The sequence below is a fragment of the Vidua macroura genome, chromosome 6 (genome assembly GCF_024509145.1).
Source record: "Vidua macroura isolate BioBank_ID:100142 chromosome 6, ASM2450914v1, whole genome shotgun sequence".
NCBI classification, from domain to species: Eukaryota; Metazoa; Chordata; class Aves; order Passeriformes; family Viduidae; genus Vidua; species Vidua macroura.
This window is the reverse complement of record NC_071576.1, coordinates 3,234,411-3,258,841: the sequence shown is the minus strand read 5'-3', so window position 1 is coordinate 3,258,841 and position 24,431 is coordinate 3,234,411. Positions and strand designations below refer to the sequence as shown.

The window sequence follows — 24,431 nt, the reverse complement described above, 5'->3', positions numbered from 1 at the left end:
GTGGATAAGATGAGTGATTTTATACTGCAACATCAGCTTTATCTTTGCAACAGCTGATTTCCTAAAGACAGCTCATTTGCTACAGTTTTTCCTGTGTTTTGATGAAGGAAATAAAGTTTCTGCTCATCTCTCATTGTGACGCTCCATTAATTGTGTATAAAGCTTTCCAGCAGATAACACCGGAAAATATTATTTCATTTGGCAGCTGTTGGTTTTATGGAAATCATCCCTCACTCTGCTCCAGAGGAAATGATTGCAGCAATGTCACCCCAGCTTGCCTTTACTGCAAGGTGTCACTGCTTAAACTGAAACAACTTTTACATGACCTTTTGAAAGGAGAGTGGGGTGATCTCCTCAAACTGTTTTCTCATCTTGCTCTTTCCTTTGGGCAGGCTCTAATTTGTATTGATTTGGGATTGTATGACCAGCCCTCCCTTCCCCAGGGCTCACACAGCACAGCCTTCTCCAGCATTTCTTCCTAAATTTGCCATCTCCTGTTTCTCTAGATGTAGCTTGTGCTGAGCAGGGAATTTTACCTGATCGAGTAGGGGTAGGACACGGGGGAATGGATGTAAACTACAAGAAGGAAGATTTAGATGAGCTATGAGGAAGAAATTCTTCCCTTTGAGGGTGGTGAGACCCTGGCATGAGCGGCCCCATCCCTGGAAGTGTTCAAGGTTGGACTGGTCTAGTGGAAGGTGTACCTGCCCATGGCACTGGGTTGAAAATTGATGGTTTTTAAGTTCCCTTTCAACACAAACTCCTGGAAAAGCTGTCAGTCCATGGCTTGGACAGGTTTACCCTAGGCTGGGTTAAGAACTGGCTGGGCCCAAACAGTAGTAGGGAATGATGCTGCACACTAGTGGTGCCCCCAGGGATCAGTGTAGGGCCCAGTCGTGTTTAATGTCTTTACTGATGATCTTGCTGAGGGGGTTGAATCTACCATTAGCAAATTTGCAGACAATGCCAAGGTGGAGGGCAGAAAGGCCTTGGAGAAGGACCAGGACAGGCTGGATCAATGGACTGAGACCAACAGTCCAAGGTTGAGTAAGACCTTGGGGCAGAGGGTCTGCAAAGTAGGAAAGGACCTGGGGGTGCTGTTTGACAGTGGCTGGACATGAGCCCAGGTTTGCCAGGTGGGCAAGAGGTCAGTGGCCCTTGGCCTGTGTCAGCAATAGTGAGGCAGCAGGACCAGGGCAGTGACTGTCCCCCTGTGCTGGGCACTGGTGAGGCCACCCCGTGCTGTGTCCAGCTCTGGGCTCCTCAGTTCAGGAAGGACATGGAGGGGCTGGAGCGTGTCTGGAGAAGGGAACAGAGCTGGGGAAGGGTCTGGAGCTCCAGAAATGGCTGAGGGAGCTGGGAAGGGGCTCAGCCTGGAGAAAAGGAGGCTCAGGGGGGACCTTGTGGCTCTGCACAGCTCCTGACAGGAGGGGACAGCCGGGGGGGTCAGGCTCTGCTCCAGGGAACAGGGACAGGACAAGGGGAAATGACCTCAGAATGCCTCAGGGGAGGTTTGGATTGAGTATTATGGAAAATTTGTCCATGGAAACGGTGGTCAGTCATTGGGAAAAGGCTGCCCAAGGAGGTCTGGAGTCCCCATCCCTTGAGATGTTCAAGGAATGACTGGAAATGACACTCAGTGCTCTGGTGTGTTGACAGTCACAGGAGTCATTGGAGTCGATGATTTTGTAGCTCTTTTCTAAACTAGATTCTGTGATTCCATGATTCTACGCCAACCCTCTCTCACACAGCGCTCCGCAAAAGCGCGATCGCACTCCCTCCTCCCACACTTTAAGGCGAAAAACCCGGTTCTTGCTCCATCCCCTCACAACCCCCCCTCACGAAATGGCGGCGGCGGGCGGGGCCGGCAGGGGGCGCTGCGGGCGCGGCCATGGCGGCTGCGCGGCGGCTGCTGAGGCGCCCGGCAGCCCCCGCGCGGCCCCGCCGCCATGGCCTTCACGTTCGCCGCCTTCTGCTACATGTTGGCGCTGCTGCTCACGGCCGCCCTCATCTTCTTCGCCATCTGGCATGTGAGTACGGGCGCCGTGGAGGGAGCGCACCGCCCGGGGAACGGCCCCGGAGAGCCCCCAGGGCGTCCCCGGACAGCCGCCGATGGAGCGGGGAAACCGCATCCGGAACCGCCCTAGGAGCGGGAAGCGGCCTCTCCGCGGATAAAATGGGTTTCTGTACGGGCACAGAGTGGCAGGGCAAGGGGCAGTGGCTTCCCGCTGACAGAAGGCAGGGTTAGATGGGATATCGGGAAGGAATTCTCTGTGAGGGTGGTGAAGCCCTGGCATAGAATGTCCAGAGAAGCTGTGGCTGCCCCTGGATCCCTGGAAGTGCCCAAGGCCAGGCTGGATGGGGCTTGGAGCAGCCTGGGACAGTGGAAGGTGTCCCTGCCTGGTTTGGAATTGGATAATCTTCCAGGTCCTTTCCAACCGAAACCATTCCGTAATTCTGTGATTTGTGCCTCGAGCCTGGCACTGGGGGAGCAGCCAACAGGAGCCTGCCTGAGATGAGGTGCTCTGAGGGAGGATGTGATGCTTGGCAGGACATCTGTAGTGTAAAAGTGCCTTTTGTACTTCATGCTGCATCTTTGTCTCTATTTGTATGTCAAGAAAAAGACCGGTGTATTTTCTAAATTTTTTTTTTTAATGGATACACCTTTTGGAGGTATAACCTGCTCTGTGTGATCCTGCTTTGGCGGGGAAGTTGGACTGGATGGTCTCCAGAAGGCCCTTCCAGTTCTAAGAATTCTGTGATTCTGGGATGTATGTGGGCTCAGCATTTACTTTGACAATGAGGAAAAATATCTGTTGGCTTTTAAGCTTGCTCTTCTTTTTTCTGGATTAAGGAACCCCATGCCAGATTCCTGTTGGTCACCAAGAGAATCCTGGGTGAGGCTGGGGTCTGCACAGCGAGTGGGCTTGAAAACTGATAAAGGGGATGTGGGAAATTCATTGCAGGTGGGAAGATAAAAAGTTGGAGAGTAGTCAGAGGCTTTTGAATGTCTGATGAAACTACTGCTTTCGTATTTGTAAAACCTGTTCCACATCTGTCTTACCTGTGAGTTGATGTAGGCAGAACTTAGGTGAAATGTTACTGAGAACAAAGGTAGCAGCTCTGTGCCAAAATGCTGCTTTTAATGGATAAAATGCACAATTGCTCCTGAGGAATCAAAACTCTTTCCTTTTTTTTTCCCTCTAGATTATAGCATTTGATGAACTGAAGACTGATTACAAGAACCCCATAGACCAGTGTAATACACTCAATCCTGTAAGTAGCACACCAAACATTTTGTTTTGTTAAATAAATACGTGTAAAGTGCTTATTTTTGGTGTTATCTTGATGCAATCAGCCTGGGCAACAGAATTGCATCTGGGTTGAGAAGCCCTCGCGGTTGGTAGAAGTTCTAGGGAAATTCTTTGTCTGATTCTTTAGTTTCAAGTTGAATATTCTGACTGTTATTAATCTGATGGTGATCTTGTCAGCTGTCATACTAACATTCTTTCAATCTGCTTTCCACATTTTCGGCACAAAGACAGTTGAAAAGGTCAAAAAGATTAAAAGAGTCAAAATTGCATTAAAGGTGTGTACTGCTTTTCAGTTTCATGTTTTTGAACTTCCCTTTCATTTTGTTAGGAACATTTGTAATAATCTTTAGCTGTTTTGTTTAGTCTGCCTGTTCATCTGCTCGTTATTTGTTCGTTGGGGTTTATAACAACCTCATGAATTTCCATATTTTGTGCCAAACCAATTCTGCTTGCTTACCCAGCAACTTGGGGAAAACTGTTACATGCCTGTTAGGTGTCAGAAAATAACTTCAGGCAGAAATAAATTGTATTTTTCAAGTCAGATTTACTGAAATCAGATTAGAGGAGAATACTTTGGGGTTTTTTTTAAGCATTGGCCAAGTCAGTTCTGATCTTTTTTTTTTTGAGGATCTGGGTGAGTGGAAGGTGATAGGTGCTATCCTCACTTCTCTGTTCTGTGTTCCAGGATCAGGGGTGTGTCCCAGTGTCCTCTCTCGGATGCAACTCAGACACTCCTTGGCTTAGGAAAAGAATTTGAGGCAAACTATTTGGCTGCATCTCTGACAGGCCAGCAGCATCAGGGAGGCTTGTTAAAGAACACAGAGGTTGATCCTGCAGCATTTTGTGCCTTTCTTATGGCTTTTCCTTTGTGTGTGCCCAGGCTGAGGGAGGATGCAGGGGCAGCACAGCAGTGTGGCCTGAACTGTAGCTTTAGTGTGTTTGAAGTAAAATACGCAACAAAAAATTAAATTTGCTGTAATTGGGGGGCTGGGGGAGAGCATGTTACGGGTACAGCACACAAATGAAAGTGAATATTTCAGTGTGAGGAGGGGAGGAGGAGAGGAGGTTTGCTGCTAGGAGAGCTGTGCATCTAACAGTTTCCCTTGCTTGGTCTGTTCCAGTCATCTCTGCTGCAGTGTGGGACAGGCCAACTCTCATTACATTGATGCATTATGACCTTACTGCAACCTTTGTAGTGTAAAAATGTGCATGTTTAACTGAATATTAACCTTCTGCTGCCCCACGTGCATGGAGTGTCCTTTACATGGCAGCTTTGCAACTGAACGTCTGAAATAACCTCGTATTTGCTGTTCCTGTGGAAGCAGGCTAGTCCCCAAAAGTGAAATTCAGGCTCTTGAGGGGATCTGGTACATGATGCTGGACAAACACACGGGTGTGTTGTTTTCCTGTACAAAGAACCAAAGATCTTGGTAGGAATTGAGGCACCTCAGTGGAAAGATTAGCCTAAAATAGTAACTCCTTAGTACACTGCTGATTCCTTCTCTTCCCTGCTCCTGTTATAGTCGTGTCTCTTCTCAGCAACCAGATCCATCCTCCCTCACTTCTGTGATAAATATGGTAGGATTTGATGTAATTCATTTTTCTTTAGGACAGGCAGGGAGGATCAAATGAGGGAGATTGGAAAGAGGCAGGGATCTTGGTGTGGGAGTAGGGTATAATAAACAAGAGAAAAGAAAAGCATATTTTGAGATGTGTAGGTAAATAAATACAGATTTTTCAGGCCTGGTGAATCTGTCTGAGCAGGCTGCCAAATGCATCGTGTGTTGGACGGGGGGGGTTGTTCTGCTATAAATAATTGCCATGTGTAAATGGTAAGTATGCAAAGAAGGATCTGGATGAAAATATTTACTTGAAACATTTTGTGTACAACAGCTGAATTTTGGTGGTGTTGATGCAAGTTTGCAATATTCTTCATTTAGAGAATTAGAATTCCCTAGCAAAGTAGGCGGTGAGTGTGTTTGTTGGTAGCTTTTAGAATTCTAGGAAAATATTCTGGGGTTTTAAAAGAAGAAGAAAAAAAATGGAAACCACTGAAACTTTGATGTAATCATCCCATGCAATTTAATCATATTGCACAAAAAGAGGGCAGAGTGTGTTGTCTGTGTACATGCACACATGTAGACAACTTAAACCTTTGGGTAAAAATGGGGTGTTTTCCATGAGGAGACGTTTTACGGGGCCTGAGTTGAGAAGGCAGAAGTTTTACAGATCTTCTCTTCTGCTCTGGAGCCAGGCTGGGAGAGCTGGGGGTGCTCACCTGGAGAGGAGAAGGCTCCAGGGAGAGCTGAGAGCCCCTTGCAGGGCCTGAAGGGGCTCCAGGAGAGCTGGAGAGGGACTGGGAACAAGGGATGGAGGGACAGGACACAGGGAATGGCTCCCACTGCCAGAGGGCAGGGATGGATGGGATACTGGGAATTAGGAATTTTTCATAATGAGAGTGCTGAGGCCCTGGCACAGGGTGGCCAGAGAAGCTGTGGCTGTCCATGGATCCCTGGAAGTGTCCAAGGCCAGGTTGGACAGGGCTTGGAGCAACCTGGAGTAGTGGAAGGTGTGGAACTGGATGGGCTTTCAGGTCCCTCCCAACCCAAACCAGTCTGATTTGTGTGATTCCTTCTGAACCTGGTAATAAAGCAGTAAATAGCAACACTTTGGGGTGACTTGTGTGAAACTTAACTCATGTGTTGGGTGTGAGATTTCACAGCTCTTTGCATGTGTTTACTCTCTGTACCTCTCCATGTTGTTCCTATTAACAGCACTAATCTACGCAGCATTCCATGCTTCCTGTGATTCCATAGTACCTGGTACTGAGCTCTGTGGGCTTCTGCTGGAAGCATGATGCTGTAAAGCATGCACAGTGGGAACCTGTGAGGGAGAACTGCCCGATTCCCCCCAGACTGTCTGTGCAGAGCAGCTCCTCTGTGCAGACCTGTGTGTGCCACCGCGTCACCGCTGGTTTCGTTGGGTAAAGCTCTGCCTGGGGTGTTACATTTTGGGAATAATTTGACTTTGGAAAGTTCTGGATCTGTGTGACGGCCACAACAAAGCCATAAAACAGGAAAACACAAACATCTTTTTGCCTATAAACTGTTCTGCAGAGCATGTTTCCTACTGATATTTCTCTGTTGCATGAGCAGAAATATCTCAGTGACCTCTTCTGAGTGTCACGCATAAAGCGTGGAATCTGTTAATTTAATAGAAGCAATAAAAAAATACTGACCTGACCATTAAATCTTATAAAATTTTCTCCTTGGTTCATGAATAGCATGTGAAAACAGCAAGGCACATAGTGCTGGCTGCTGCTTTCACGTTCCACAGTCTTGTTCTTGTTAGTGTTGGTTTTCAATAATATTTTTAAGCAATAGTGTGCCTCCAAAGTAGCTGAAATGCCACGTTTTGCTCTGTGCAATTGAAACTTCTAACTCACCTTTTTCTTTTCCAGCTTGTACTTCCAGAGTACCTCATCCATGCATTCTTCTGTGTCATGTTTCTCTGTGCAGCAGAGTGGCTCACACTGGGTCTCAATATGCCCTTGTTGGCTTATCACATTTGGAGGTAATTTTGGCGAGTCTGTTATGCTCAGTGAATTGTTACTCATTCTCCTGTTGCTGTCTTCCTGTCCAGTGTTCTGTGTCTTGGGACAACCAGATGCTTTCTGGGAAAGTTCAGGTCATGGCTGTACAATAAGAACCATCACCTGGCTTTCTTGGGGTTTTTTTTCATTCTCTTGTGCTGTGTGAGAATCGAGTTGTGTGTGTTAAAGTCGCTGACATGTCACAGGTGCACTGAGGCAATTCCCAGTGTGGAATGCCAGTTGAAGCAGCAATTCCAATCTCCTCTCCCATTCCTTAAGCCATAGGAATTGAATTGCTTCTCTGTCAAGGGTGTTACTCCTTGTCTCAGTTGTGGCATTCCCTGGTGGGTGGGGGCAGGACTCTGGTTTCCTGTGGCTGTCACCCCACACCTGCCTGTGCCTCGTTCCAGGTACATGAGCAGACCCGTGATGAGCGGCCCGGGGCTCTACGATCCTACGACCATCATGAATGCAGATATTTTAGCCTATTGCCAGAAAGAAGGATGGTGCAAATTAGCATTCTACCTTCTATCTTTTTTTTACTACCTATATGGGTAAGTTTTCCTCTTCAGTCTGAAACTTTGGCTCAGTGTAGAGAGAAATATGGTCCTTCTCGTGCTGGAAGAGAGCCTGTGGGAGCTGGACAGGGACTTTGGACAAGGGTGTGTAGTGATAGGACATGTGGGAATGGCTTGCCACTGCCAGAGGGCAGGATCAGATGGGATATTGGGAAGGAATTTTGCCCTGTGAGGGTGGGGAGGCCCTGGCACAGGGTGCCCAGAGAAGCCATGGCTGGCCCTGGATCTCTAGAAGTGTCCAAGGCCAGGTTGGACGGGGCTTGGAGCAGCCTGGCCTAGCCAAAGGTCTCCCAGGCTTTTGCAGGGGTTGGAGTGAGATGATCCATAAAGTCCTTCCAACTCAAAACATGCTGGGAATCTGTATGATCATCTACAGTGCCAGCTTTCCTGAAGAAGAATCCACATTCACCCCTGATTCTGCTGTAAAACACAAATCCTAATTTGGTCAGAATTACTATTTTGAATCTCTGTTCCATGACTGTAGACTGAAAAGCTCCAAACTTTTCTTCCATTAAGCATAATACAATAAGTCCCAGGGTATTTTAATTAAGAAGCTGAAACATTGTTTTCAGAGGAAAGTATTTGATGTAAATGTGGTTTTGTTGAAGTCAGAAGAGTCATGTGTCAAATCTTCAGTCACAATCCACGTATCTCACGTGGACTTGTTCCTTATAATAGACCCTGTTGTAATTAAATGTGTAACACTAATCAAAATGATGCATCTTTATATTTTTATTTTCTTCTGCAGCATGATTTATGTTCTGGTGAGCTCTTAAGAAGACATTCAGCAAGCTTTGTTCCAGTTAAGTGCATGCAACAGCCACAAAAAAAATGGATTCTTTACAACAAGAACCTCTGACCAAGATAAAATCTGGAACCTGATGTTCACAATTGAGTTAGAAAACAATGACTCCCCTATTTTTAAAATATTTCCACATTTTATACTTGTGGAAAGACTGTTTTCTTATATTTTACTGGGACGCTGAAATTAATGAATTATGTGTAACTTAATATAAAGATGACTGGGGTTTGAAAAGTTTTGACTTTGCACTCCATAAGGAACAGCCATAACCATCAAGTAGGTGTTGGTTACTACTAGCCTTAGTACTCTAGGGATTTGCTGTAGGATGGGCTTTGTAGTGGCTCACTTGGACTTGTGTATCCCACTCTTTACTCTAAACCAGCCCTAGCTCCAAGTGCTTGGGAACAACTGGAATGCTGTATGTTTTGCCCATAGGTGACGTTGGTCTTAGGATATTAATTCATGGACACAAAAGCAAAAATAGTTCTATTTTGGTTTATTTTTTTTATTATCTGGTTAATCTTACCCTCTATGTGCATCCATAGGTCCAGAGCCTTCTGTATCTTCTCCAAACATTAACCCTGCTTTAATCTCGAGCCTGTGCCATTGTGGTAGGAGAAGCTGAATTGTCCATGAAGGAATGAATTTAAATTATGTTTTTTTTTTTAATGTCTGTGCTGTCTGATTAACAAATGGACAAACCTCCAATGTTTATCAAGTCCAATGATGAAAACACTCTTGGGTTTAAGAGTAGTAAATACTACAAACTTTTTCAAAGCAGAAGGTGAGATTGTGAAACTGCCCTGCTGTTCCTTAGTGCAATAAATGATAATAAAAAACAGATCTCAAATTCAGCAACACTTCTTTTTATGTGGTGCCTTTTGTCTTGTTTATAAATTCAATGGATCCTCACTGTGTTCATCAGTTGTATTACAGTGGATTATTGCATTCCCTTTAAAAATAGAACACAGAATTTAATTACCTCTGGAAAAGGGAAGCTCCGATTTCCTGCTTTTTTCCCTGAAGTTAAATAGCAGATGGGGCAGGGGAAGATGTTTCAGATAAATACTGCATTGTAAATTGTGACTGTGAACAGCTGCTTAATTTACAAGTAATAATTAGGGATCTTTTTCATTTACCTGTGCTGGAGAACAATGCAGAGTTTCCCCGTTCCAGTAAAACTTTTTTTTGCATAAACTGTGTATTTGTTCACTTTGGGTCTCTTGGGTGTAAGGGGCAGTAAAAATCGTATGAATGGCTGCACTGGGTTCTGCCAGGAATCCAGATGTTCCAACACTGGTCTGTTGGGCAGTGGCAGTGGCTGAGGAAAGGAATATGAAACAGGGCAGGTGTTGAGTATCTGCCTGAGGAGTGAGAAATTTGGAAATCTGTGTGTTACAGATGTCCTGAGTGGGCTTTGGCATTTTAAAAAGCTCTGGCTTTTCTGCCATCAGTTCAGCTGCTTTTAGAGCAGTTTTGTAGCCTGGTCTGGAAGATCACAGAATCCCAGAGCAGTTTGTGTTGGAAGGGACATTAAATTAAAGCTCATTTCATTCCAACCCCCTGCCATGGCTGGGACACCTTCCTCTATCCCAGGTTGCTCCAAGCCCCGTCCAACCTGGCCTTGGGCACTGCAGGGTTGGAGCAGCCACAGCTGCTCTGGGCAATCCTGACAGTGAATTCTGCAATGGAATTGCTGTGTGTGAAAACCAGGTATCTCACAGTTCTGTCAGATTTCACTTAGTGACCCTACACTCTTATTTTTTAGGACATGGTGAAAATGTCCCCCTTTCCACTTTCTTTGTGCTGGGTGTGAATGAACAGACTTTACTCATGTAATCTCTCACAGGCTAAGTCTGTTTGGTCCCTTCTTGGAAGTCCTTCCACAGGTTTGGGACTGTCCTTTCTCCTCCACAACCCTCCCCTTTTCTAGGCTGTTATCACACAAAGTTTGGGTTCCCATGGGGATGGAGAGTGGTAGTTTCTAGTTTTTGTAAATATACTGAGGTAAGAGAATTCAGGCTGTGATAACTTCAAATTCTCTTTCCTAAGTAATAATAGCCCTGACAGCTTATTGCTTTGTACATAAAATTGTTTTTCTCATGTTTCCTTGCACTGATTGAGCATTTCCCATGCCCCTACTGCTCAAGCCTTCAGCATTCCATGATTGTTTTTTTCCTCGTGCAACCATAACTTTCAGCTTTTCACAGAATAATTTTTGAAAGGCTTTTTTGGAAACTCTTGAATATTGTTCCTATTGGATCATTTTTATTTTTCTGCTACTTGGCTCTTCCAAAGATGTAAGAGATGACTTCAGCCTGTGGAAGCAAAGCTCATTAAACCTTATGTTTGTATATTTATTAATCCATTATGGAAACAAGACTGGCTGCTTGTAGCCCCTGGCTCTCCTCAACCTTCTAAACAAATCTCTTGTTCCCTTGGCATTTGGACTGGTTTGAGCCAAATTCCACACTGGAATAAACAATGCAGGCCTGACTGAGCCCAACTGACAGCTGCTCCTGCAGCCCCTGCAGCTGCAAGGGCCCAGCAATATTTACCAAAGTGTTTGCACTGTCCTGCTGATGAGCAGCTTTAACTGGACGTGGGGTGCAGATGAGCATTCCCAGCTGCCCGGGGTGTGGGTAACACCATCCATGTCCAGCAACGTCAGCCTCGTGTCCCAGGAGTGTTGGAGTAGCCCTTGTGTGATTCCCTGCTGGAGCACCAGGCCTTTGGCATTCAAAATGTGGACCTGATCATTGGTTTTGGAGTTCTAGGAGGCAAAAGATTATGGAGAAGATAAAGAACATTTCTCTTGCCCTCAGCAAGCTTCCTGCTGAGTCATGTGATAAATATTTAATATCTGAAAAACATTAGTTGCAAGGACTAAGTACTGAAGCACATTTGGGGCAGGGCATTTGCTGTAAATTCTGTGCTGTGGGAACTGGAAAAGTTCCTGTTGTTTGCCCTAAGAGAGGGGAAGAGAATGGCAATAAACACTAATTAATCTGCAGAAATCACCTTTGTGCTCCAAGTTCAAATGTTAAAAGATAAATTCTGAAGTTCACAAAGCAGGCCCTTGCTCAACTCCAGCCCCCTGGTGCTGTGTGGAGTCTCGTCCCAACTTTTGACTTGAGATGGTCCTGAACTTTATCAAAGTCCTGAACTTCAGCAAAAGCCAGGAGCTGTTTCATCATAGTGAAACAGGAGGGCTGGGGACTGTCAGAGGACTGTTCCTGTGAGATCTTCCCAGCCCACAGCTGATTGTTTGTTTACTCTCAGTGGTGGCAGCAGGCAGAAGGGCTGTGCCAGCTCACCCACGCAGCTGCCGCAGTCACCTAGAACCCCCCTGCTGGGGTTGTCACAGATTGGTGGTGTCACAACACCTCCTGCTTTTGGAGTGAGCAGACTCCTTCCCAAATACCCCTCAACACATTGAGCAGAACTGTGACATTTTAGAACGAGTTGTTACGAGCTCCTAAGGGGTGAGTGCTCCAGCTTGACTTGACTTTGCTTTACAGCAGAGCTGATGGTGTGAGGGTGTTTTTAAACGGCTCCAGAGATGGAATTTCCATCCTGGTCCCTTATCCCAGCAGAACAGCAATGGACACAAACACATTTGTACACGTATTTTTCAGGCAGTGAGTATTAAAGTCACCAAAGAGGTGACTTTGTTCCTATCCATGTTCTCTAGGAGTTCCTTCCCCATCCCAATACTTTACACATAGATTTGGAAGGCAGCACTGAGTCACACAGGCAGTACAGCACTGAGGAAAGGTCAGGAGAGAGGTGTCTTGTCCAGGAGTTTTCCACACAGGCACAGATGCCCACGGCAGGATCGGCTACCGCGATGCCGATCTCAGCACCGGGTCCTTTGTTGCCAGGTGTGCAGCCAGGTTCTCACGGAAGTCATGGAGGAAATTGTATTGCTGGAAATGCACAACCAGGTCTGCAGTGAGTGCTCTGTGCTTTAAGAAGAGGCACCACCTGTGTTAAAAAGCTGTTTGATACCCCTGGATGAAAACTGCACCCTCTGGTCCATTTGTTCTTCGTGTGCTTACTCCACACCTCTGGGATTTTTCACTGTCAGACACAGATTCCATGGATCTTGACTTGGATCCTGTGGTTCCCCATAATGGCCACAGGTGATGCATTACCTCAGGGTAATGCAAAACATGGTCCTCAGAGGTGGGAGTTGTCATGTGGGTATTCTCAGCTCAGTCAGAGAGAAAGAGAAAGGTTTTCTAACCAGGCAAGAGCCTGGGAAACAGTTGGGAAAGAATGTAAATAATTCTCTAATCTATCTTGTTGTTCACATTGTTTATAGGTATGTCCTGCTACTGTGTGTCATTCACTGCACACCAATGGTGTGGGATGTTTTCACTCTAAGACCAATGAAATTCATCTTCTCGATGTTCTCTATATATAGAGCGGTACATTTGAAATAAAGAGAGAATTCATTTTCTTTGCCTTCTGATCTGGAGTTCTCTGTTCCCGTCCTGCTCAACAGCATCATTGTCAGAATTCAAAGTTGCTTTATTTTGAATCATGGAATCATTTAGGTTGGAAAATCTCTCTAAGATCTTTGAGTCCAACCATTCCCCCAGCACTCTAAGGCCAGCACTACCCCATGTCCCTAAGTGCATCCACATGGCTTTTAAATCCCTCCAGGGATGGGGACTCCACCACTGCCATGGGAAGCTATGCCAGGGCTGGACAACCCTTTCAGTGAAGAAATTTTCCCTATTATCCACTTAAACCTTTTCTGGCACAACTTGAGGCCTTTTCCTCTTGTCCAGTCACCAGTTTCCTAGGAGAAGCTGTTTCTTGAAAGCAGGAAACAGCTCAAACCCCAGAGAGCAGCTATCGGAAGGACAGAGGTACCTCTGGGAAGTGAAGGAGGGGAGTGGCTGAGCTCTCACTGGTGTTTGGACCTGTGTATTACCTGCTGTAGCCCCATTACCTTGATGGTCTGTATGGCCCCTGATCCTCTCAGGTTCCTGAGGCTCTCTATCACCTGCTGAGGTGCCAGGGTGTCTGAAAGCTGGAGCAGGAGACATGCAGCCACTGTAAGGGAAAGTGTTTATACCTGAATGTTGCTGAGCACCTCTGACTGCACACAGCCACTGAGTTGTCCCATGAAAACCACCTTGGCAAACCTATCTGGGTCCCAGAGCTCTTGGATCTCTTGCAGAATCCTATTTCTGGGCACTGGCCCATCTGCCTGCTGCTCCTGCCTAAGCCTATGGGCTTTGGAAATGGGTGAAAACTCTCCCACTATTTTCCCCCTGCCTTCCCAGCAGCATCTGGGATGCAATTCTTAGGCTTTTCAGGAATGAGTGCCAGTACAACCAGTTAATTCTCCTTTGTGTCTTCTGGCCATATCACCACCTCATCCTTCTGAGAACACACCGTAACTAACACTGCTGAAAGCTTTAAGGGGCAACGCTGGGATGAAGCAGATGCAGAGGAATTGGTTCAAGTCCTTTCTATTAACCAGGCTGCTCCTGGTAGTGGCAGTTTGGATTGCATCCACAGTGAAGCTTCCAGCACAGTTTGGCTCTGTGGGTTTGTGGGATGGGTTAGTCAGGCATGGAGACAAATGCTTACCAAGACATGAGCGTCCGAGGCCCCCGTAACAGCTGGGAGAAAAGAAAACATCTGGTTGTAACGAGCTGTAGCAAACTGCAGCACCCAGGGACCCCCCCCAACACATGGACACAGTTCTTACCTTAATGTAATCAAGAGGAGCAGTGGTACAAAAAAGTCAGAATAAGAATTTCTACGTATTTTCTATATTCTATTTCTATACCTACAAGGATATATCCTCTTTATTCTCTAGATCTTCTGTATCTTTCCATGGAAACTTCAATTTTAAAGTTCCCCTTCATTCCTGCTAATAGTCCCAAAGGCACAGGAGGACAGGAAACAGTAGGAGGATGGACAATCTCAAATTTCTTTAAATCCTATTCCAGATTAAGGGTTTGAGGACAGTTGTGAGGAGAACAGCAGGATTCTGTGTCAGCAGGAAGACCAAGGACTCAGTGGATTTCTGTACAGGAAGTTGTCAGTGGGATCATTCAGGGAACATGGAATTTGGAAAGCTCTACCCCTCTCTTCTGAGCTCAGCTAAATAAATTCCTTTAAACCCATACATGGAAATTAGGAGTGAATTTTGCACTCCTGGAACCCACTGAGTCCCTGATAAATAGTCCAGGGAAGTGTTATAGAATCATAGAGTGGTTTGGGTTGGAAGGGACCTTAGAGTCACTTCCAAATTCCACCCTCTGCCATGGGCAGGGACACCTTCCACTGGATCAGGCTGTTCCAAGTCCCATCCCTGGCCTGGAACACTTCAAGGGATGGGGCAGTCACAAGCTCTGACAAAGAAGTGTTTTAGCTCCCAGCTCGTTCTGTACACATGATATCCAGGTAGGCTGGGAGCAAGGAGCCCTGTGGTGCCACTCAAAACACACTTTAAAACTCTTGCTGGACAGAGCAAGGGGAAATGGGACATTCCAATCTTGAAACAGGACATTCTGATCTTCAGAAAGGAAGAATTCTCTGCAAATAGCTGCAGGAGGAGGAACAAGCAGAATTCACAGCATGAACTAGCCCTAAAGAGTGCAACTACCTTTTCACAGCATCCTATTTCCCCTGCTCATACATCTGGAGGGAAGCTGGCATCCTTTACAGGAACGTGGGGTGATGGGGAGGCAGCCAGAACCTACTGTATCACTGTCTTCTGCTTATTTTCCAGGCAGGTTCTGAGCTCCTCCAGGATCTTGCAGCAGGTGGCAATGTCAGGAGCATTCCCATCAGGAATGGGGTGGTGGTGCACACACATCCCGTGCTGTTGGTAGGTGTCGATCAGGTTTGGTACTCGGTATTTTGAGAGCTCTCCTCTGGTACAAAGCACAAAGATATCCTGGGTCCCACAGCTCTTTAGTTCTCCTGCCAACGGATTAAGACACTTGCAGATAAACAAAAGCCTATCAAGCTTAAGGCTAAAGAGATAAGCACCTTGGTCCTGAGTCTCTTGTTTAATCTTTGGGGCTAAGACAATAGGAGTGAGCAATTTTGGTTTGAGCACTCTTTCTTCCACTGAGTCTCTCCCACATTTCCCTTCAGGTAATCCAGGAGAGGAATTTTCTCAGTTCAGAGGGAATCCTGAGAGAAGTCTCACTGGAGAACACAGCAGCACTCAGGACAACCTGTTATCCACTTAAGTATGTTTCTGTTCCATCTGTAGTTAAAATCACAGAATCCCAGGGTGGTTTGGGTAGGAAGGGACCTTAAAGCCCATCTCATCCCATCTCAGGGACACCTTCCACTATCCCAGGCTGCTCCAATCCTGTCCAGTCTGGCCTTGGACACTGCCAGGGATCCAGGGGCAGCCACAGCTGCTCTGTGCCAGGACCTCCCCACCCTCAGAGCCAGGAGTTCCTTCCTAAGCTTGACTCACCCAAACACTGTGGGGATTTGCTATTAGTCTCTGCTCTTTAGTGCTTACAGCTGAATACTCAGCACAAATCTTTGCATAATTCCATCTTTTCTATCCCAATTTCACTTTTCTCTGGGAAAAAGGAAGATTACAAATTTGTAATTCATCTTGATCCCAGCTTCTCTGAAGATGCCTCATGGGTACTGTGCAACTCCTGCCTGGAAATATCCTATTTATTCCATAGTCATGGAATATTCATGGCATTGCCCTTGACACAAAGAAGACTCACCTATATCTTTCTGAAGATTTCTTCTGACATCCTTAAACCTGCAACCTGAAACAAGTTATGAATAACAATTACCACTGCAGGTAAGTGACATTTATGGGATGGCTGCTGCAGCAGAAGAACAGAGCCTCCTCCCAAAATCAAAGCAAGGACCAAAGCCACATCCTGAATAAAACATAGTTCTTGTTTTTGCAAGTAGATCCCTGGTGCATAAGACACTTTAAACACCATTATCTGCTTAATACTGTAACGTAATAGGATTAATAAAAGAAATCTGCCCAAGGTTTTCAGGTGCTTTGTGTTTTCCAGATGAAAAGTTTTGGGTATTTCAAATCAGGATACAGCATAAAATCCCCCCACAAAACACAAAAAATCATCCAACAAATAAAAGGGGTGAATAATGATCACTTAAAAGTTGAGTGGAGATTCACCATGGCTGCAGTTTTGGTAGCTAAAAATGCAGTCAAAGTTTAAATGTTTACTTTTGTGACTTTACAAAATGTGATCTTGCATTAAGATCTTTTCTAGATTAGCTTTGGTGTTTCCAAAATGCTGATTCCAGGGGTAGATTACAAAAGGAGTCAGCCACAACACAGAAATTTGGGGTACAAGGTATTACCTCCCTTCAGCTTTCAAATATGCCTGCAAATTTCAGTGAATGCTTCTTACCTGGAAGGGAACATAATCCCAGGAACTCTGAAGAGTAGAGAGGAGACAAAGACAACCTATTAGAAAATAAAAAGTAAAATAAATAAAAAACAGAAGGCAAGATTTTAATTATTTAAATATATAAATATCTTTAGAGGGGGGGTCAAGAGGGTGGGGCCAAACCTTTTCACCAGTGTCTGGTGGGACGATGAGGACCAACAGGCACAAAATGAAACATGGGAAGTGAATATGAGGAAAAATGTTACTTTGAGGGTGACAAAAGGTTTGGGTTGGAGGGGACCTTAAGGATCATCTTCTTCTAATCCTCTGGCATGGGCAGCGACAATTTCCACTATCCCAGGTTGCTCCAAGCCCGGTCCAACCTGGCCTGGAACACTTCCAGGGATGCAGGGGCAGCCACAGCTGCTCTGGGCACCCTGTGCCAGCGCCTCCCCACCCTGTGAAGAGCAGAGGCTGGAACGAGCTGCCCGGGGAGGTCGTGGAGTCTCCTTCCCTGGAAACATTTCAAACCCACCTGGATGTGATCCCTGGGCTCCTGCTGTGGGTGAGCCTGCTTGGCCAGGGCGGTTGGACTCGCCGGTCTCCAGAGGCCCCTTCCAACCCCCTCCACATCCTCTGACACCTCCCCAGCACCACCGGGCCACCCCCAGCCTGAAAGGTCACCAGAGCCCGGCTCGGGTTTCCCTTGCGAAGAGAAAACCCTCTTGTTTCTCAGGATAGAGAAATTAATACAATTTCCTCAGAGAAATCATCCCGCGGGTGTCGCCTCACCAGGAGATGTGGAGCGGGCTCGGGTCCTCTTCGGCGGCCTCATCGTCTGAGGAGGCAAAGCCGTCGGCTGGCGTCGCAGCGGGCTGAGGGGAGAGCGGGGGGCTCATCGTGGGGCCGGGCCCCTCGGCGGTATCGGGATCGATATCGAGATCCCGATCCCGATCCCGATCCCGATCCCGATCCCGATCCCGATCCCTCAGCGGTTTCACCATGGCGCCGCTCCCCGCCGCCGCCCGTTCAAATTGGCCACGCCCACCAGCCCATTGCCCAATGGGAAGCTGCGGCTCAGCGGGTGCGTGGAAAGTCCAGTAGGCCTTCCCCCCAGCTTCATGAGAGGAGCTCTCTGATTGGTGAGCAGCGAGGAGGGCGGGCTTTAATATGCAAATATATGTGGTGATCTCTGCGCTGATTGGGTGAAGCCGCGAGGCGGGAAGGGGCGGTCTCGAGCTCTGGGGGCGGGGCTCCGTGAGGGCTCCGTGAGGGATGGAGGGAGGGGCGTGGGGGAATCCCCCTCCCCTAATTCCATTTTAAATCGCTCTTGGGGGTGTGTTCATAACTATCTTATTCCTGGTAGTCCCAGTGGTTCTTAAAAGTGATAGGGCAAGGGGGAATGAATTCACAAAGATATATGACAGAGTTACGTGGGATATTGGCAAGAAAACTCTCCCTTGTGAGAGCAGTGAGGCCCTGGCACAGGTTGCCCAGAGAATCTGTGGCTGCCCCATTGCTGGCAATGTTCTAAGATCGGATCTAGTGGAGCTGATCTAGTGGAAGGTGCCTGCTGATGGCAGAGGGTGGAACTAGATGGGCTTTAAATGCCCTTTCAACCCAAAACATTCCGTGATTCCACGATAAAACACGGAGATGGATGTGAGCCTTCACTCACAGAATGTGCAAGAGCAGGGATGATCTTGAGCGGGTGCCTTGTGAAGGTTTTGGGTGGTCAATTCTATGTGCAGGGACCATAGGACTTTCTAACAGTAGAAAATTAACTATTTCTGCTCTTTTAAGCCATGAACTTGAAGTCAGATATTCTTGTCATGGTACTGCTTTCAATCGTGCTGTAAAAATAGTTTTTTGAGGTTCTTGCATGGAGTTTTTATCTGAACATAAATAGCATGAAGGATTGCTCCAGGGAGGAAAAAATACTTTTGGCTCCTTCTTTTTAAGAGCTGGGCTGTTGCCTGTGCTTAGGGCGTTCTGGTAGATCTTTTTTTGCAGAATTTCTGGTTTATTCTGTGAGTAACTCTGGCCATTAATCAAGAAGTACATAAATTAACATTGTGGGATTTTGTTTTTTAAAATTGTATTAAGGCACTTCTACAGCCTGTGTTTAGACACGCACAGAGCTATGCTGTGAAGGATCCAGGCACAAACAGCAAATTTTGGCATCAATTTGGAAAGTAATGCAATAGAGATTTCCAAAGGTGTTCCAAGTCAAAGGAATGGCTGGGCACAAGTGGTTTGAGCTTGGCAGGATTCCCAGCAGGACCAGTGCAAGATCTCCAGGTGTGGAGATTTTAAATTTTAGTCCTACATTAGTAACAATTCCACAGCTGGAAGTTTTATTGAAATCTCCCTGAGAAGGATTGTAGGAGCAAATTGCTTGAAATGGCAGGGTTTAGGATGGGTCCAGGGAATGAAGAAACAGATGATGAGAGGATCAAGGAGAAGACGAGTTTATTAAAACTCAGAATATGATAGCAGAGGTACAAAAATTACATTACTGAGCATAATGGGGAATTAAAACAATCCAGATGTTGCAGACTATGATGAACTATGGGAAGAAATACATCCTAAGGATTGAGGCAACGTGAGGACAGCCAGCCACTGTAGCTGCAAACATGATTTTAATAACTCAGGAAAGGCACAAAGGAGCAGGTATGTTGTTTGCTTTTGTTTTTACCTCTGGTCCCATTAGATATTAGGTGCAACACTTGTACTCTGATCAAAATGTGAAATTTGCTGTATTTCCCCCCCCCTTTTATTGATTTTTGCCTATTCAGGAGAAAGTTATTGCAGACTTGAACTCTGGGGGTTGCAGCTTTATGGAAGCAGCAGCGTGAGGCTGATAAATAAATATAAAAACAGCAGCAATGGTAATGCTCCTGGTCATTCTTTGAAAAGATCAAAAGAATTCCCAGGAATTTGGGTGCCTTCATGTAGTGGAAATCCTAATCGGGATCTAAAATGCTGATAATGGCTGTGGCAGAAATAAATAGGGATAGTATGTGTGAAATTTAAACTAGATCTAGGAAAAAGGTTGGGAAAAAATCCAGACTTGGGGAAGTGCTGTGAGTTTCCTTAGTATTTTTTCCTTGGCATCTTTCAGAATTAAATGACAAATATTGTGTTTATTGTCTGATTACCTACCAGGGTGGTCTGTTTATTTCTTAAATTGAGCTGTTGCCCAGCACATCAAATTGTTCGTTGTGTGTTTTGTAGGAAAGATTAGTTTTCTGCCAAAAAGCGTCCTTTTGACATATAAAAAGGAGAGCATCAGAATCAAAGCTTTACATTCTGGAAGTCTTTGTCGGTTTCTGGACTGGGGATCTGTGAAGTGGATAAAAATAGTCTCAGATACAGGTTGAAATATGCAATTTGGAAGATTTAGTTAGTGAAAGGTATGATTTGATCAGAATTTTAATTGGGCTTTTAGATAATTGGCTGGAGCTGTGATCAGATGTTCCTCTGGGTACACCTGGCTCTTGTGTCTGCCTGCACCAACCAAAGTGAACAGCTTTAAATCCCAAGTTCATAACTTCTCATACCAGTAAAGTGTCAACATTCCAGACAAGTACAGCTGAGCCTAGCCTGGTTTTGCTGTCCCTGGGTCATGGGAAGAGCCCTCATCTCTGGGGACAGTGGAGTGCTGCACACATCTGGCATCTTCTATCTGCCATTCAGCACTCAGGTTTCATGGACTAAATAGATAATTGATTTACATCAGGTAAAAGCTTGGAATGAATGTGAATGTGTGGCAGAGACAGCCAGGGAAGTGGTGTGAAACAAGGAGTGGAGGAGATTGAAGGTACATCCTCTTAGGTAAAGATAAACCTTGAATAAACAAGCTCTATAGATGCGATCTTTCCCTGCAAGGAGATATAAAATCAGATCTGAAATGCCCAAATCATCAAAATAATTTGAAGAACATTGATAACTGATAACTCCAGACAATCATCTGTGATGCCAAAGGAATGTCACTTCCCATTTCATATCTCAATTTCTGGAAGTATTAGTAAGCCTAATTAATTTAGGTGGTGCCCCAGGTCTCTTTGAGAGCCCTCCACCATTCATATCACCACAACATCCCACAAGGAATCATTTTACTTTTCCAGGTTGTTGTTTATGGAGGGTAAAAAAACAACAGGTGGAACAGATCCCTGGAAGTGGCCACGGCCAGGCTGGACAGGGCTTGGAGCAACCTGGGGTAGTGGAAGGTGTCCCTGCCGTGGCAGGAGCTGGAATGTGATGGGCTTTAAGCTCCAGCCCAAACCAGTTTCTGCCATCCTCACTCAATTTCCTCTCTCCTAAACAGTAGAGGGCGATCTTGTATTAAAAATTTAGGTTTTACCCCCATCGAAGCCTTTCCCTTACGAATTGTCAGAAGAATGAAGGTTTTTATCTCTAGAAACATACGGGATCAGATGTCTGTATTATTCTGTGTAAATGTTATCTCTGTTAGAGATACTCGCAGTAACTATCAGGTTTTACACCACACAGCAACGTTGCTCTATAGTAAGTGAGAATCACTGAAGTAAAGCCATTATGATAACTAATGGAGCAAATAATGGAACTCACTGTGCAAGAGCACTGTAAAGTCTGGTGTGTTGAGTAATATTCAAGGAGTCTTTTGAATTTTTTTTTTTTCAATTGAAAAACAGTTATCTGGTTTAGTATGTTACATGAAGGTTGAGGAAACAACATGCCAAATGTATTTTGTGTTTATTCCAGTCTGGGAAGTGTCTGCCCTTCATCTGTGCACACGGAGATGCCTGCCTGCAAATGGAGGTGCTGAACCAGTCTCCAGTGCTCAGGTGGGGAGCCCTGTTTACACAGACTGTTCTGATGAGTGTGGACAGTCTGCCTGAGCTAAAGCTCAAAGATTGCCTCAGTTACTCAAACACAAAAGATACGAAGCACGTGACTGGGTAGAGAATTGATATTGCATTCTTTGGTGGTAGAGTTTAAAAAGAGTTTTTTAACACTTTTATTTTGTGTAACAGTTTGTATTCCTGACATGTCACCTGGAGTGCTAAAGCATTTGGTCCCTGTGAAGGGAGAATCACTGAACTATTGCAGATGGCCTGGCTTGATAAACTTCTTTGTCAATTAATCTGTTGCAAATGCCCTCGGTCTTCTGAATGGGTTTTCCTCTCGCAGCCCTGTGATAGTTCCCTATGGCTCCAGGATGGAACAATCCTGGGCAGTAAAGAGATTGAGATAATGACAGTCCATGGTGACAGCAGGGCTGGCAGAGCCAGCCTGGGGGAAGAAAGACACATACTTGCCAATAGAAATACCTCCATCCTTTGGGAATTGTAGCTTGGGAATCAAAGCTGACCTCATAGACAAGAATGATGGAGAACAAGCTTTTGATTTATGACTGGATGAAGCTCAAAGTCTGCCCTTCTGATCCTTCTTTACAACACACCTTTTGTATTTTATATGAGCTCTTTCACTTTATTCTCAGAATGTTATCTCCTGGGGTATCGTTTTTAAGTCTTTCAGTGTTGTAATAGTTCACTCATCTCCTTCATAGTAGTTAGTTTTTGTTTTTAATGAAGCTAAAATCCCCTTTTAGTATCACAAGTAAACTGTCGTTTATATTTAACATGACTGATCAGCTGCTTTGCTTTATTTATTCTTTTTTTTTTTTTTTTTCTGAGTTTCATGTAAGCTAAACTCATATTTACCTTCTAGACCAAAGCTAGGGAATTCCATTTGCACTCACTAGTGCCTTGGTTGCCTCAAGTACCTATCTGCACTTGAATATTAAAAAAAAAAACATTCTTGATACTGGAATTTATGGGTCAGATCCTTGGTAAATGTTGAGCTCTGCTGACTTTAATGAAGCTGTGCTGCTTTTCACCACCCATCTCTAATTAAGGCATCCACTATAGTGATTGTAACACTATGTCCCTCTTCTGGGAATTCTGCTCTCTGCTACCTGCTCACTTTGCCTTAGAGGCTTTAAGCAAAATTATGAATTCTTTGAAAGTTTTAAAAATATGAATCTGGGTCTAAATCTTCTGAGCTTGCTCTTGTGCAAGTCATCCATTGTTCCTATTTTCCAAATCATTGCTGTGCCCTCTGTGACAAGCCATAGAGAGGGCATAAAAAGCATTTACATGCCTTTTATAGATGGGAAGGACTGTGACAGCACAAGATCAAGTGCAGCTCTCTGCAAAGGAGCGTTCTGTGCATCAGCTCTGTGGTATCTGTGTTTGGGGTGTTTGTATTTCCATATATCTGTCAGTCTGTCTGTCATCTGCCTCCCTGTCCCCCTGACTTATGTGGCTGTTGATAAATACCCTCCTTGGTGATTAAAAGGAAGTGACCTCATCAGTTTGTCTTTGCAACCACAAAGGTTTGGTTGTAACGTGACATTCCATCCTATTACTCTGGTTTACACCAAATTCAACAGCTTGTGGCCTGCAGATACTCAGGATAAAGAGCAGAAAGAGACTGACCTTGACAACCTCATTTCTCATTCCTTTCTTGTTATAGGTAATATAGCTGAAAATGTGGTTTTAATTATAGTACTAATGAAAACTGAAAATCCAGACAGACACTTGACAAACTCTGGTACGCTTTATATTACATTTGTGCTAACTACAAAGTATCCAGCTGGGTGTAACATTATATCTCTTTTCCTTGAGCATCCGCCTGACTTAAGCTGTATAATTAATGTGTACTTTGGCTGCAGGTCAGCTTACAGTTGGTTTTTTAGAATTTTTACATTTTTTAAGATGTTGTAATGAAACGAATATGTTTATTACCTCTGTGCCTGCATTCCCCAGAGGGATTTAATACCTGTAGAGGAGCACTGGCTGGGAGAACTTGAATAAAATGCCTCTGCCAGCTGAGCCTGATGCATCAGAAGCCTGCTTTCAAAAGTGGGTGTAAGAAACAGAATCAAAGAATGTCATGTCCACAGATGTGTTTAACTTTGATTCACCTCCTTTGTATGGTTTGTTGATTTTAAGTTACGACACCGATACACAATTGCCCAAAGTAGAATTTGTGAAGGGATTTATTTCTTTTCTTTTTTCTTTGGAAAGAATTTTGTTTTCAGAACTCACCAATGAGAAACTGATGTTCTCAGCTAGAGCCAGAAACACTAAAAGCAGGTTCCCTGCCAAGCTCCACCAGTGCACCTTCATCCTGACCTGTCTTAACTCTGCTATTCCAGGCAGGCATCTGACTGCACCAGCATGTGCATGTAATCGTGTTAAATAAAATCCCTGTTTTCATGATATGGACAAATGCTCTCTTGGGACTGGACTGAAATTAGCTTTGAAGGAGTTTTATTCTGATGTAAGGCAAAGCTGAAATTGGGTTACAAATGATAAAAAACTGAATACTTCCATTATGCTGCTGTTCTCAAGGACCTGCTGTGGAACCTGAAATTTTTCTTAACAAAAGTATTAGTGTGTTTCTCTTGCCAAACTTCCAAAAAGCATTTCTGACATAAAAGGAAATAGTTGCAGCACAACCACACTCACAGCAGGGACCACAAGGTGTTACTTGTAGAAATGAATGCATAATGATTTTCAAATGAACTTCTCTGGCATGTTCCTGTGGCCAGTAATGTGGTTTGATGTTTGTGCGAGTGCACAAAGCTCATATCTCCAAAACCTATCTGCAGCTGTGCTCTAAATTTGTTTGGGGATACAGATCATCTGAGGCAAGTTTGATTTTTCTCTAACAGCCTCAAATTGTTTCTGCTTTCTGCCAAACATGAATGTGAAA

At 45.0% G+C, this 24,431-nt stretch overlaps 2 protein-coding genes and 1 long non-coding RNA gene across 4 annotated transcripts in view; 2 read left to right on the top strand and 1 right to left on the bottom strand.

Moving 5' to 3' along the window:
• The first annotated feature begins 1,902 nt into the window (after positions 1-1,902).
• CNIH1 (cornichon family AMPA receptor auxiliary protein 1) lies at positions 1,903-9,146 on the top strand. 2 transcript variants are annotated; one of them, XM_053979540.1, is made up of 6 exons: positions 1,903-2,030; positions 3,208-3,276; positions 3,542-3,589; positions 6,775-6,887; positions 7,317-7,460; positions 8,233-9,146. In XM_053979540.1, the coding sequence occupies exons 1-6, from the start codon at positions 1,950-1,952 to the stop codon at positions 8,258-8,260; spliced, it is 483 nt and encodes a 160-aa protein (XP_053835515.1). In that variant the 5' UTR covers positions 1,903-1,949; the 3' UTR covers positions 8,261-9,146. The 2 variants fall into 2 exon arrangements, with proteins under 2 accessions (XP_053835515.1, XP_053835516.1); XM_053979541.1 differs by lacking the exon at positions 3,542-3,589 and having other exon boundaries at positions 1,905-2,030.
• Positions 9,147-11,914: 2,768 nt separating this feature from the next.
• CDKN3 (cyclin dependent kinase inhibitor 3) lies at positions 11,915-17,731 on the bottom strand. Its single transcript, XM_053979539.1, has 7 exons — positions 17,457-17,731; positions 16,686-16,741; positions 16,020-16,064; positions 15,018-15,240; positions 13,897-13,928; positions 13,250-13,353; positions 11,915-12,215 (listed from the first exon to the last, which is right to left on the bottom strand). Exons 1-7 carry the CDS (start codon positions 17,666-17,668, stop codon positions 12,129-12,131), a joined length of 759 nt encoding a protein of 252 aa, XP_053835514.1. The 5' UTR covers positions 17,669-17,731; the 3' UTR covers positions 11,915-12,128.
• Positions 17,732-18,014: 283 nt separating this feature from the next.
• The window catches only part of LOC128809539 (uncharacterized), a 29,131-nt gene continuing 22,714 nt past the window's right edge, over positions 18,015-24,431 (top strand). The window contains exons 1-2 of the long non-coding RNA XR_008437758.1: positions 18,015-19,337; positions 21,411-21,493. This is a non-coding gene — a long non-coding RNA (uncharacterized LOC128809539). The remainder of the gene's footprint in view (positions 19,338-21,410; positions 21,494-24,431) is intronic.

What these genes read in the sequence shown, in the direction of transcription:
- CNIH1 (XM_053979540.1), top strand. Translation starts at nt 1,950, where the DNA reads ATGGCCTTCACGTTCGCCGCCTTCTGCTACATGTTGGCGCTGCTGCTC. An exon ending in TTGGCTTATCACATTTGGAG is followed by an intron (nt 6,888 to 7,316) that starts GTAATTTTGGCG and finishes GCCTCGTTCCAG; the next exon opens with GTACATGAGCAGACCCGTGA. An exon ending in TTTTTTTACTACCTATATGG is followed by an intron (nt 7,461 to 8,232) that starts GTAAGTTTTCCT and finishes TTTCTTCTGCAG; the next exon opens with CATGATTTATGTTCTGGTGA.
- CDKN3 (XM_053979539.1), bottom strand. Translation starts at nt 17,668, where the DNA reads ATGGTGAAACCGCTGAGGGATCGGGATCGGGATCGGGATCGGGATCGG. An exon ending in AAATCTTCAGAAAGATATAG is followed by an intron (nt 15,241 to 16,019) that starts GTGAGTCTTCTT and finishes ATCCGTTGGCAG; the next exon opens with GAGAACTAAAGAGCTGTGGG. An exon ending in AAGCAGAAGACAGTGATACA is followed by an intron (nt 13,929 to 15,017) that starts GTAGGTTCTGGC and finishes CTTTTCTCCCAG; the next exon opens with CTGTTACGGGGGCCTCGGAC.